The 11,253-nt window shown below is 48.0% G+C and overlaps 1 protein-coding gene across 2 annotated transcripts in view; it reads right to left on the bottom strand.

Moving 5' to 3' along the window:
* Window positions 1-2,684: 2,684 nt before the first annotated feature.
* The window catches only part of mast2 (microtubule associated serine/threonine kinase 2), a 119,813-nt gene continuing 111,244 nt past the window's right edge, over window positions 2,685-11,253 (bottom strand). For both annotated transcript variants that reach the window (XM_080833197.1, XM_080833198.1), the window contains 11 exons: window positions 10,912-11,013; window positions 10,392-10,514; window positions 9,856-9,965; window positions 9,543-9,697; window positions 8,979-9,292; window positions 8,354-8,575; window positions 7,792-8,018; window positions 7,359-7,481; window positions 7,015-7,151; window positions 6,591-6,778; window positions 2,685-6,234 (listed from right to left, as the gene is read on the bottom strand). In XM_080833197.1, coding sequence (XP_080689323.1) covers window positions 4,412-6,234; window positions 6,591-6,778; window positions 7,015-7,151; window positions 7,359-7,481; window positions 7,792-8,018; window positions 8,354-8,575; window positions 8,979-9,292; window positions 9,543-9,697; window positions 9,856-9,965; window positions 10,392-10,514; window positions 10,912-11,013 — 3,524 coding nt within the window. In that variant the 3' untranslated portion in view covers window positions 2,685-4,411. The remainder of the gene's footprint in view (window positions 6,235-6,590; window positions 6,779-7,014; window positions 7,152-7,358; window positions 7,482-7,791; window positions 8,019-8,353; window positions 8,576-8,978; window positions 9,293-9,542; window positions 9,698-9,855; window positions 9,966-10,391; window positions 10,515-10,911; window positions 11,014-11,253) is intronic.

Below are 11,253 nucleotides of genomic sequence, written 5' to 3'. Positions count from 1 at the left end.
AACATAAAAGTAAATGCACCCGAAAAGGCTATTTTACATCAATTGTCGCCTGGGCCGATGAGCGATCGGCGTTCATGACGAGTGTAACCCATGAATAACACTATGGAATTTCTGGATGGCCATCTAGGGTGCTACTTTCTGCTGGACTATTCAGTTACTTATTTGCTAGTTTGCCAAAAACTTTCCTAACACAGTCAAACATCAAGCAAGTGCTACACAAGACAAAGCAAGACAGCAAATAAGTTACTGAATAGTCCAGCAGAAAGTAACCCCCTAGCTGGCGGCTCCAGAAACTCCATAGAGTTACTTTAAGGAGACGCTATTTACTACTCCCCTTACACAGGGAGTTTGGACACTGAGAAGAGGACAATGTGGATGCTATATTGTGATGGACAACAGAAGCAAATATGACTGAGCTGGATTGGGTGCAGCCAAAGAGGTGGCCCTTTAAAAGGGCCTTGTACTATTAAAACCTCACTATAGCAGTGATAGCATGAGTCATTAGAACAGCTTGTGTGTCCAATTACATCATACATGAACAGTACTGTATGAGTGAAATGGTTATGGATTAGCTTTTTTTGTTCTTAAATCTTTAAGGACTCATCTTGGTCTATTTCAGCAGGCATGTAACAAAGAATGTTTACATAAAAACTTTATTTCTTATAAGAAAGAATTGACAACAAACATGCTTATACCACAAAAGAAAATGAAAAGATATTGCACTGGTTACTCTAGCAGTTTTTCTCTTCCCTCCAAACTCATGTCTCTCCTCCGTACATAACTCTACCGCCACCTCTCTCTTAATACCAGAAGGCTAAAATACAGGGTACTATACACAGAATCAGGATCAGACAGCCTTTTAAACCCCAGAGGAATGTCTCACAGTCGAGCCTGCAAGTGTTATTTCATTCAGTTCCAGCCAACAATTGTGTGTGTGTGTGTGTGTGTGTGAGACAAAGACCAAAGCCCTAACACTGATCAGTAATCTGTGCTGTGGGCACAAGAGAGCACAGAATGGAGACCACAAACACACACTCACACAGACGTGACACGTGAACTGATGTAGTGCAACACAAATATCTGTGTGAGAGTGTCTGTGTGTGAGTGTGTTTGTGCAAAAAGTGGGAGACGACGACTACAAATGTGAATGTGTGAAGGGACACTGTTTGATAGGAGAAATTAAGAGATATCGACTTCTTTGAAAATAATTTGATTCCATGCGTGTGGGTCACCATGTGTGTTTTGTATGTGCTGGATCTGTATGATTTGAGCTTGTGCTGAGTGGCTGTTAGCAGATTGACGGTTCTGTGGCCAAGGCTGGTGGCTGTACATTAATAAGGACACACCAGTCCTCTCTCAAACTGACGGCAGGACAGTCACTGCACGTGGGAGTGTGTCTCTGTGTGTGTGTGTGTGTCCATCACAATTGGTGAGAGGTTTCATCTCAATTTCAAACGGAGATGACTGACTGAAGGCTGCAGCCACCCACTGATCAGTAAGAAAGCTTCCAGAGGGTTCCAGAGATAAACTACATACTCTAATGACATCCACTGTGCTACTATCTGTAAACGTATACCTCCTCGCTCCACATCAAATTTTTTTTGGGAGATCCACTACAGCTTCACTTGTCTCCTGGCAGAGAACTGAAAGGCTTGACCACATGACCACACATGGAATGATTCTTACATGCTTCATACTTAGTTTGAGAATGATCAGCTCATCCTTTCACTCTCAATAACAAGCATCAAGATCAAGTAGTGTGCACCACAGTGCATTTTGAAACATTGATCTGATGGAGTTTCTGAACAGGCTTGACGTGACTTTATATACTAACAAACCATCACATATTATTTTATACAGTCTGAAAATTCAAATCGGTCTCATCATTAGGTGAGTGGTACCAATAGTATCTTCTGTCTGTTGGACAGTCTGCCCCACTAAGAGGTTGGAAGGATTCTACAGACTGAAGGAATCTGAGACAACCACAAAGAGACACATTTCCATCACAAAACTTTTTTCCTCTGGGTCACCAGCCTTATCAGTCAGGAAGGGCTAGAGCATCACCTCTCCACTCACTCAGTGCCCCGTCCTATTCTTCTGGAAGGTGAATCATATTCAATATGGACTATGCAGAAAGCATTCACCTGCTGTACAGAGCCTACATTATGTTCATACTCCCCATGGACACAACTCAGTAAAAGCACTCGCTTACTGCGTACATGTGCAGCCTAGATTGGCTTCAACACTACAATCAGGTCAAGAGTGAGGGGCAATGGACATTGGCACTGCAACATGGCTCAAGTTAGTGGCTTGTTCTGAGGTAAAGATATGTAAACATAATGCAAACACCTGCCTCTGACAGGGTGGAGGACAGTGATGGCGAGGAACCTTATGGTGACAGACAATAATGAGAAAAGGGGAGAGTCTGGCTGGGTAATCTTAAAACAATAGTTTAAAACAACATACAATAATACAACCGTATATACCGCAGAAACAGAAAAGGAGGCACCGTTAAAAGTCCAAAAGGTTAAAACTGAGGTGAAAAACACCCCTAGACATCTAGGGATTGGTCAACACCTTAGAAAGATGGGGTCTGATTGGCCAATTTATTGTTTCACTTGGAAAGGACAAAAAATACACACACAAACCCAAAAGAAAAAAAAAGGGGGGGGGGGGGGGGGGGTTGCTTTTCTTTTTGTGCAAAGCTGCCCTCCGGCCTACTAGCACTTCACAAAGGGGAGGATTGGACAGCACAGGTGCAACACATCCAGAGGCTAAACGCATTTACACACACACACACACACACACTCTCAATACTGCAGCGTAGAAAACACAGAAAAGATTTTTAAATATTCATTTATATATACAGACACTTGCCTCGCTCACCTATGTACACACACAACACATTCACACATATAGTCAGGTAATCAGATAAGAGGCAACACAGATATGGTGAAAACACAGCAAATTGGTCCAGAGCTTAAAATATTGGGTTGATTTTGTTGCAAATAAAAGCAAAAAGTGAACATAGGAGGCAAAAGGGGGCTAGAAATGAAGTCAGTGGTCTACTGGAACAGCTCTCAGACATGCTTCATCACATTTGGGTGTGAAATCACTCCTTCCACTTTTCACCCACAAGTGTTAAGATGAAGCCTGAGAGTTGAGATGTCAGCCGAGGGTCTGGTCACTTACCTAGTTTGAGAGGTGAGCAGCTGGAGAGTGATTTGAAAAATTTGATTTGAAAGAATATCATGCAACCAAAGAACTACAGTTGTTACACACATTCACTCACTCTTACACAGACTGTGTGTTTAACTGTCTCTATTATACAGATGATGATGTTCCTCTTACAACTAGACTAAGTAACCCAACTATTTTACTAGACTACTAACTAACTATATCAGAGTTTACAAATATGTTCAGATCAGCACGCCTATTGACATGTTCAAATATGATGGCGCTGTAGTGATTTTTCTGTGCACAAACTTGACACAATCTCATGTGCAACACCGGCAAATTCGATTGTTAAATTTACACCCTCTCTCTCCCACACACACACACACACACACACACACACACACACACACACACACACACACACAAAGAGGTATTACCTTGTCATGCTGCGATACTGCTTCTCTATCCTAGGACGTTACCAGTAAACATTCATATTGGCTTACAGCCCCTAACTGATAAAACAGTGAAGTTTTGAGGGAATGGATGACTGAGCCGCTAAAAGTGCAGGTGGAGCACAACTGGCAAGCTTCTGCACAAGCCCTCAACTCACAGACTCTATGGTCACAGGAAGTGAACAATGGATGCTGGGATATGCATTTGTTTGCCCAGTGGCAGATGCAGATGGCGCTTATGTGATGTGTTTGTACAGATTGCTAAGCATACGCTACTTTATTGCTGACATACATCCTTTAACCCCCTATAGAAATCACAGGTAGGTTGACATGCAGATGAACAGCAACTCATTTCTTTAAGGCACAATCAGATCTGTTAGGGAAAAAACATGGCCTTAGATTGTGTCCCTATAGTCCGAGTGTACATGTGAGAGTGTGTGTATATGTGTCTAAATATATTACAACATTCTGCTTATTTCTAGCCCCGTTGTTTTGCCGAGAAAAGACAAAAAACACCAAAACATCAAATTAAAAACCAAAGCAGGTTGGGGTGTGTGTGTGTGTGTGTGTGGGATCTGACACAGAGAATGGTTCTTTAAAACAGGATATACACTTGACTGGACATGGAATGGAGCTGTTGTGTTTCTCTCTCTTTATGTATCCTTATTCATTTTCAGATTAGTGTATGGTCAAAGTCTGTAATGTTGGGTTCCAACATGCACTTGTGAGTCATAAGTCCTTGACAGTCTTATGAGGCAGTGGGGTGGGGGTGAGGGGCGCTGCTATGTCTTCTTGTTGGCTTTGTCTTGTGGCGTAGTGCTGCCTTTGGCCTCAGGTCTGGGTCTCAGAGAAGAGCCACTGTGCGTCAGCTCCAACCTGTCCTGACTCTCCTCCCCAGCCGCGCTGCAGTCTCTCGGGGGAGAGGGTCTCTTCCTGTCAGCCGGAGCATCCAGAGCCCAGGCCGGCTCAGCTTTGGAGGCAGACGCTCTAGCGGGCGGTCCAGAGAGTCCGGGGGCTGTCAGAGAGGTGGAGGCAGCTGCGCTCATCAGCGACGAGTCCTGCTGTTCCAGTTTTGGGTCTTTGCTCTTTGGGTGCGTTGCGTTGGACGAGGCACTCTCCTTGGCCCCAGGCATGCCGAGTTTGACGGGGCCCAGCACACTCTTGGCTACGGTGGCCAACTGAGACACCACCCTGTCCACTCCGCTCTCAGACACGGTGGTTGGTGTGGCCACGGTGGCAGCAGCAGCCACACTCATAGCCTGCCTGCGGTTGTCCGCCTCCTTCATCTCCTTGGTGATTCCCCCTGAGGGCGAGGGGGTTTGAGACTCCCTGGAGACGGGCGGTGCTGTGCTGGCGGGCTTGGGCTCGGGCGCCCGCTCAGCTCTGAGTAGAGCGGGGCTGGATCTGGGGCGCGGGTCAGCGGGCCTCAGGAAGGGATCTCTGGTGAGGGAGGTGAAGGCAGAGCCAGGCGTGGAGAAGCTGCTGGGTGGGGGGGGGACAGAAGTAGGCCTCTCTCTCCTCACAACATCCCCTGCTTTAGTGGAGCTGCTGACTAAGCCCAAAGCTGGAGACGTAGATAGAGCAGCTCTCTGGTCGGATGCTGCAGGCTTTCCCTGTGCGTGAGTCTCAGTGTGCGTAGCCTGGCCGTGAATGGCTGCTGCGCTTGCTCTGAGCTTTGGGGAAGCGGGCTGCGTGGAGGTCAGCGCTGGGGGCATTGAGGGACCTGGGCCCAGTCTGAGAGCTGAGGAGGGAGCAGTAGTGGGGCGCAGCAGGCAGGTGCTGGGGGTGACGTACGTCTGGCGCCTCCCCTCCTGGCTGTCCTCCGACCCCTCGTCCGTCTCGTCCTCGGATGAGTCCACCTCATGGATGGCGTCCTGCTTCTGGAGCGACTCCCGGCGTTCTGCTCGGTCCTGCCGGATGGCTGACAGTTTGTCCTTCAGCTTGCTCTTCCCTGGGGCCAACCCCAGGGCACCGGCGCCCTCAGTCACCTCCTGGCGGCCCAGCTTCCGGGCGGAGTGCTTCTGCAGGCTGCCCTTCTCGGCTGGAGCCACACGGCTCCCCAACAGCAGGCTGCCCTCCCCGGCCGACTCCTGCAGGCTCTGCAGACTGGGCTCCCGCTGCACGTGGCTGATGTCCAGGCTGTGCTTTCGCACACCGCTCGCCCCGCAGGAGGCAGAGGGAGCAGGAGTGGAGGGTGAGGAGGAGGACGAGCAGAGGGAGGAAGAAGCTAGCTTTTCAGCAGACTGGACCCTCTTGAGGAGGGGGGAGCGCTGGGGGTCGGTGCTCTTGGGCCGGGCGATGTGGCGCAGGAGTGGGGGGGATGAGTGCAGCTTGACGGGGAAGGACAAGGACTGGCCCAGGTGAGGGTGGCTGGACAGCGGAGAGGGGGAACGCTGGGGGGAGGTGCTCTGTGGGGTGGGGGAGGGCGTTCGGGCCAAAGGCGACAGGGGGATATTGCCAGCAGACTTGCGGCGAGGCGAGCGGTACTGGCGCTGGAGCTTAGGGGCCAGGCCATGCAGGGAGCTGGGCCGGATCTGGCCTGAGCTGGCGGGGGAGTTTGGCACACTGGAGCTGGGGGAGCTGCTCTGAGATGAGGTCCCTCCCACTGAAACACACAGGGCAGGGCGTGGTCAACACATGCTGACAGCAGACACACTCACACAACTTATCTTCATGCTAACAACTAAGGGCATGGGTTCAAAACCCACAGAACACACATACTGATAGAAATGTAGAACTCTACAATACTGTAAGTTACTTAGAATAGTGGCAAGACGTCAACTTCATAAGAGTTTTGGGTTTTAATGGGTAGACAGTGGATTTGCCTATGCTGTTTGTCTTGTTTTGATCACTACCACATTAGGGATTGTACAGCTGCCTCTGTGTTCCTGGAAGCAGGTGATGTCAAATGTTCATAGTTTTGGTATGCGTGTGTTTAATATGTGTGTGTGCCCATCTCACCTGAGTGGGAAGAGTCTGTTGTGGACCGGTAGCCCTGTGTGGGGGAGCGGGGGGAGAGGTTGTGTGTGGGGGATCCGGGCACACTCTCTCCAGAGGACACGGAGCGGTTCAGAGAGGACAGACTACGGCTTGTGTGCAGCAGAGACGCCTGCTTGGTGATCTTACGGAACAGGGAGTTCCTCTTCTTACTGTTAATCACAACAGCAGCGCAATTACAACTCCAATCACATAGTGATTAAAACAGGTTACGGCCATATTTAAACAGTTTTAAATCCTGATACACATTTTCCCTTTAAACACAGGTGAAAAAATAGGACATTGCAGGGGGATGAGTGATTCTTAACCATACCAATCCTGACTGATTCTCACAGCCCGTTTTCTCTAACACATTCAACACTCATTATATAATTTTTAACATTCTTACTTGTCCTGGCCTTCCTTGTTCTTGGTCTTCTTGTTCCTCCGTGCCATTTTGGATTTAGTAGTGGTTTTGCGGGCGGGGCCCACTTTGATGGAGGTGTTCTCAAAGGGTGTGGCTGAGATGGACACTTTACTGCCACTCTGCGGTAGGAGAGGGAAACACACACCATTCACCACAGGAAATAGACAACTTTGCCCGTGCAGAAGAATGACTGTGTACACGTGTGATCAATATGTGAAGTTTTTTTTTTTTTCCGCGTGCTGTTTTTTTTAAACGTCTTAGAGAGTATGTGTGTGTGTGTATGTGTGTGTGTGTGTGTGTGTGTGGGTGGATGTGTCTGTACACACCTTCAAAATGAGCTCCACCACCTCAGTGTGCACGAGACCGTGCACTGGCTCTCCGTTGACGTGTGTGATGAGGTCTCCCTCCCGCAGACCAGTCTCATGGGCTGGACCTCCCACCTCTACATTCTGAGAGAGAACCAGAGAAGAGCCCCATTCATATCTTTCATCCAACATTTACTCCCTCATACAAATAATGGGCTATAATAAAGGGGGGAACATTTAACATTTGACTGAAAGCAGGGAGAAAATGCATGATTCTCAGAGGTCCACATCCAGCACATCATGACAGATGAAACCACTCCGTCCTCCAGGCACAAAAAAACCCATATGCTCCTCTAACCTTGACAGTATATTTGCCTTATCCATATGCTGCGTGTGTGTGTGTGTGTGTGTGTGTGTGTGAGTGTGTGAGTGTATGTGTGTGGACTTGACTCACCCACACCATGTGGTGAACAGTGTAGATATCAGTGTCTCCCATGTAGACGCGGATGGCCCTGAGGGTGAAGCCGTACTTCTTGCCGGCGCGGTGGATGATGATGGCAGGTTTGGTGCTGCAGATGGCTGGGCTGAGGTCCCGGCTGGGAGAGGAGTCACGGGACGAGGGGTTGGAGGAGACGGAGTGAGGTGACATGGGGCTGGCCAATGGAGACGCACCATGGTGCTCTACAGATGGAGGGACAGGGGACGGATGGACAAACAGACAGACAGAGACAGACAGACAGAGAGAGGGGGGGGGGATAGCAAATTAGTCATTTCTTCTATTTCCATTCTTCTGTTAGGATCATCTCATTAATTTGTAATTACAAACCTCATTAATTTGCAAATGCAGCACAGCAAGTTTTATTAAAACAATGAAATGAATAGAAATGCAATTCAATGAAAATGAACAAGAAGAAACATCTGGACAGTGAAAATGAAGAGTCAAGAATCGAACTGCGAAGTTAACAGTACACTGTGCTGTACGCATGAGACACATGCACAAGCACACTCTGCCTTACCTGCAGGAATCATGAGAGAGAGGGTGGTGGCGGAGGCGGACTTGATGACCTTGTTGAGAGGGCGTGATGTGTGCTTGTCTGTCTCTCCGGAGAGCAGTCTGTGGCGAGCGCGGCGGGCTGCCAGGTCACTGATGGCTTTAGGGGTGGAGCTATCAGACACGTCAGCAGCTGCAGCAGAGGGCCGTGGCGATGCTCGTTCACACACGTCACCTGAGCTGCCCGCTGAACAACACACACACAAACACACACAGTCCATCAGACTCACAGCACATGCCAAGAAATTATATATATATATATATATATATATATACACACACACGTGTGCATAATATTTTTGTTTACTTGTTGCGGGTGATACATTTTCTTTTGAACAGGTAATGCAACATCATATATCCTCAAGAGTAGGCCTCATAATACAACACTGTACTCCCCTACTGTAGATTTATACTGGTTGGCCACCATATAGAAATTATACATGAGCGTTTTGCTCCAGGTAAAGGACTGCAGTGGACAAAATCAGAACACTTGAAAAAGATTGTGAATAACTCGGTGTAGGGTAAAGGGTTATAACATGATCTTTAAGACATAATATAACATGACAGACGTGTGAGAGCAGCAGACTGACGTGTGAGTGTGGCCCGGCTCTGTTGGCTGGAGGTGGAGCCCGGTGTGGTGGGCGACTCGTCCAGCTTCAGCTCCCTCTCCACGGGGAGCTCAGGGATGGCCAGGGGCAGCTCCTCGGAGCGGGGTCCCCTCACCGGGGTCTTCCGCCCGCCTGAGCTGCTGCTGGAGCTGCCTGAGGCTCCCTCGTCCTCGGTGGAGATGGCGAAGCGGGGCATTTCAATGATGGCAGAGCAGCAGCGGCGACGCACGGTCAGAGGAGGACTGGAGTCGCTCTCTGTGTGGGAGGACTCGGACACAGACAGACGCTTACGCAGGCTGCAACAAAACACACACAGACACATAACTCATTAACAGAGCGCTTCCATGAATCACAGTTTCTATCCCCCACCATTGTGCCAACCAGCCCTGTGAGGGCAGACGACCAGCTCAGGACCATGGGGCTTCAGTGACAAGTGCACAGTGCATATTTGGAGTGCCATGGAGACATACATGTCTGTGAACGCTGTTGCCCCAGAGTGTATGGAATCATTCACATGGAGGAAGAAGAGCGTCACTGGTCACTCACATCTCTGGGGATCCCACCAGCCAGCTGCGGTCTCTGGACTTGAGGCCTCCCAGGCTGTCCAGCCGCTCGCCCCCCTCCTCACTCAGGCTGCGCTTAGTGGGAGGAGGCGTCCTCTTCTCCTCATGCAGAGACAGGCGCTCCATACTGCTGTACACCTGGGGTCAGAGGTCAGGGGAGAAGGACAGAAAGGGAGATTCAGAGGCTGTTGCATCATAAGGCTATTGCCGATTAAAAATGTGTTTAGTTACAAAAAACAAAAACAAAACTGAAATCTGGTTGACAGGATGGGTGAATGAGTATTTGTGCATGTTACCTTGCTGAAGCGAGGAGAGCAGGAGGAGAACTGACGGATCTCCAGGTGTTCATCATCGTTGGTGTCCTCCTCATCCTCAGACTCCACGTGGTGGTAGCGGTCTGACCGAGCTATAGGACACGAGGCAGGCAGAAAACAACATTACTACAACATCAGCACACTCACCAGAAACCCTGAGTAGAAGGCTAATTCAATAGGAGGCATTCATAAGATAGTCCTCAATGTCTGTAGAATGTCAGCTTGATTCTTGTGTGTATTTCCAATGTTCGTGTAGGTGCTTGTGGCTGTGTCCATAGCATAGGGTTAAGGATCTGTGGGTAAACCATACTGGGACAACTACTGAGGACCAACACCAGAAGCTAGTTGTATGTGTGCGTGTGCGTGTGCGTGTATGTATATTTGTATGTGCATGTATATTTGTATGTGCATGTGTATGTATATGTGTATGTATATTTATATGTATATGTGTATGTATATGTACATGTACGTATATGTATCCGTATGTATGTGGGTGGATGAGTATCAGGAAACCTTACTGTCAAAGTAGCTGGTGTCATCCTCAGACTCAAGCTGAGGGATGAATTCAGCCTTCTGTCTCAGGAGGCCGTTCCAGTCCAGACAGGTGAAGAAGCGATGATGCTTCACTTCATATGCACTCCCTAATCACACACACACACACACACACAGGACAACAACCATTCAAACAAATATACCCAACAAAGGACAGATGAGCTTGGTTACAGTTAAATCTGAAAAAATACTTTTAAATTGTATACTTAACATAAATACATTTTTTTGCACTCGGGTCTATTCATGACTTAATAATTGAAGGCAAACAATTGCATCCTATACCACTTTCTTATACCAAACTAAATCAGATGACCATTGCCTCTCCTATGGTCATAGGACATGGCTGGAAGGACTCTCTTGTATCAGGACGTGAATAGATCCTAGTCAGATATTTCATTAAAACAGTACATCTACTGTCTGTTATACTATAGTGTATTTGAACATCTTGTTGAAGACCATCCCTTCAGTACTGAGAGCAGTGCTGACCTGTGCCAAGTCTCTCCAGAGGGTTCTGTCTGAGGAGTTTGTAGATGAGATCCTGAGCATCTGCAGGAAGAGCATCCTCCTCTTCAGGCCAGATTATCTCATCTGACAGCATCGACACACACACAAAAAACACACACACAGGGAGAGAGAGAGACACACACACACAAAATCAGGTCACAAAATGTAATTGTAATGTTGATCTTAAGTAGAAAAAAAGACCCAGACCAATCAATGGCTGTACATGCATTCTACCAATTGTATGAACAAACAATGCTTATGATATTTTGATGTTCAAAAGTAAGTCTTAGGGCAAACATGGTTGTAATGGCTACTTCTACATTT

Source organism: Sprattus sprattus (assembly GCF_963457725.1).
Source record: "Sprattus sprattus genome assembly, chromosome: 2".
NCBI classification, from domain to species: Eukaryota; Metazoa; Chordata; class Actinopteri; order Clupeiformes; family Clupeidae; genus Sprattus; species Sprattus sprattus.
This window is presented reverse-complemented; position numbering and strand designations above follow the sequence as displayed.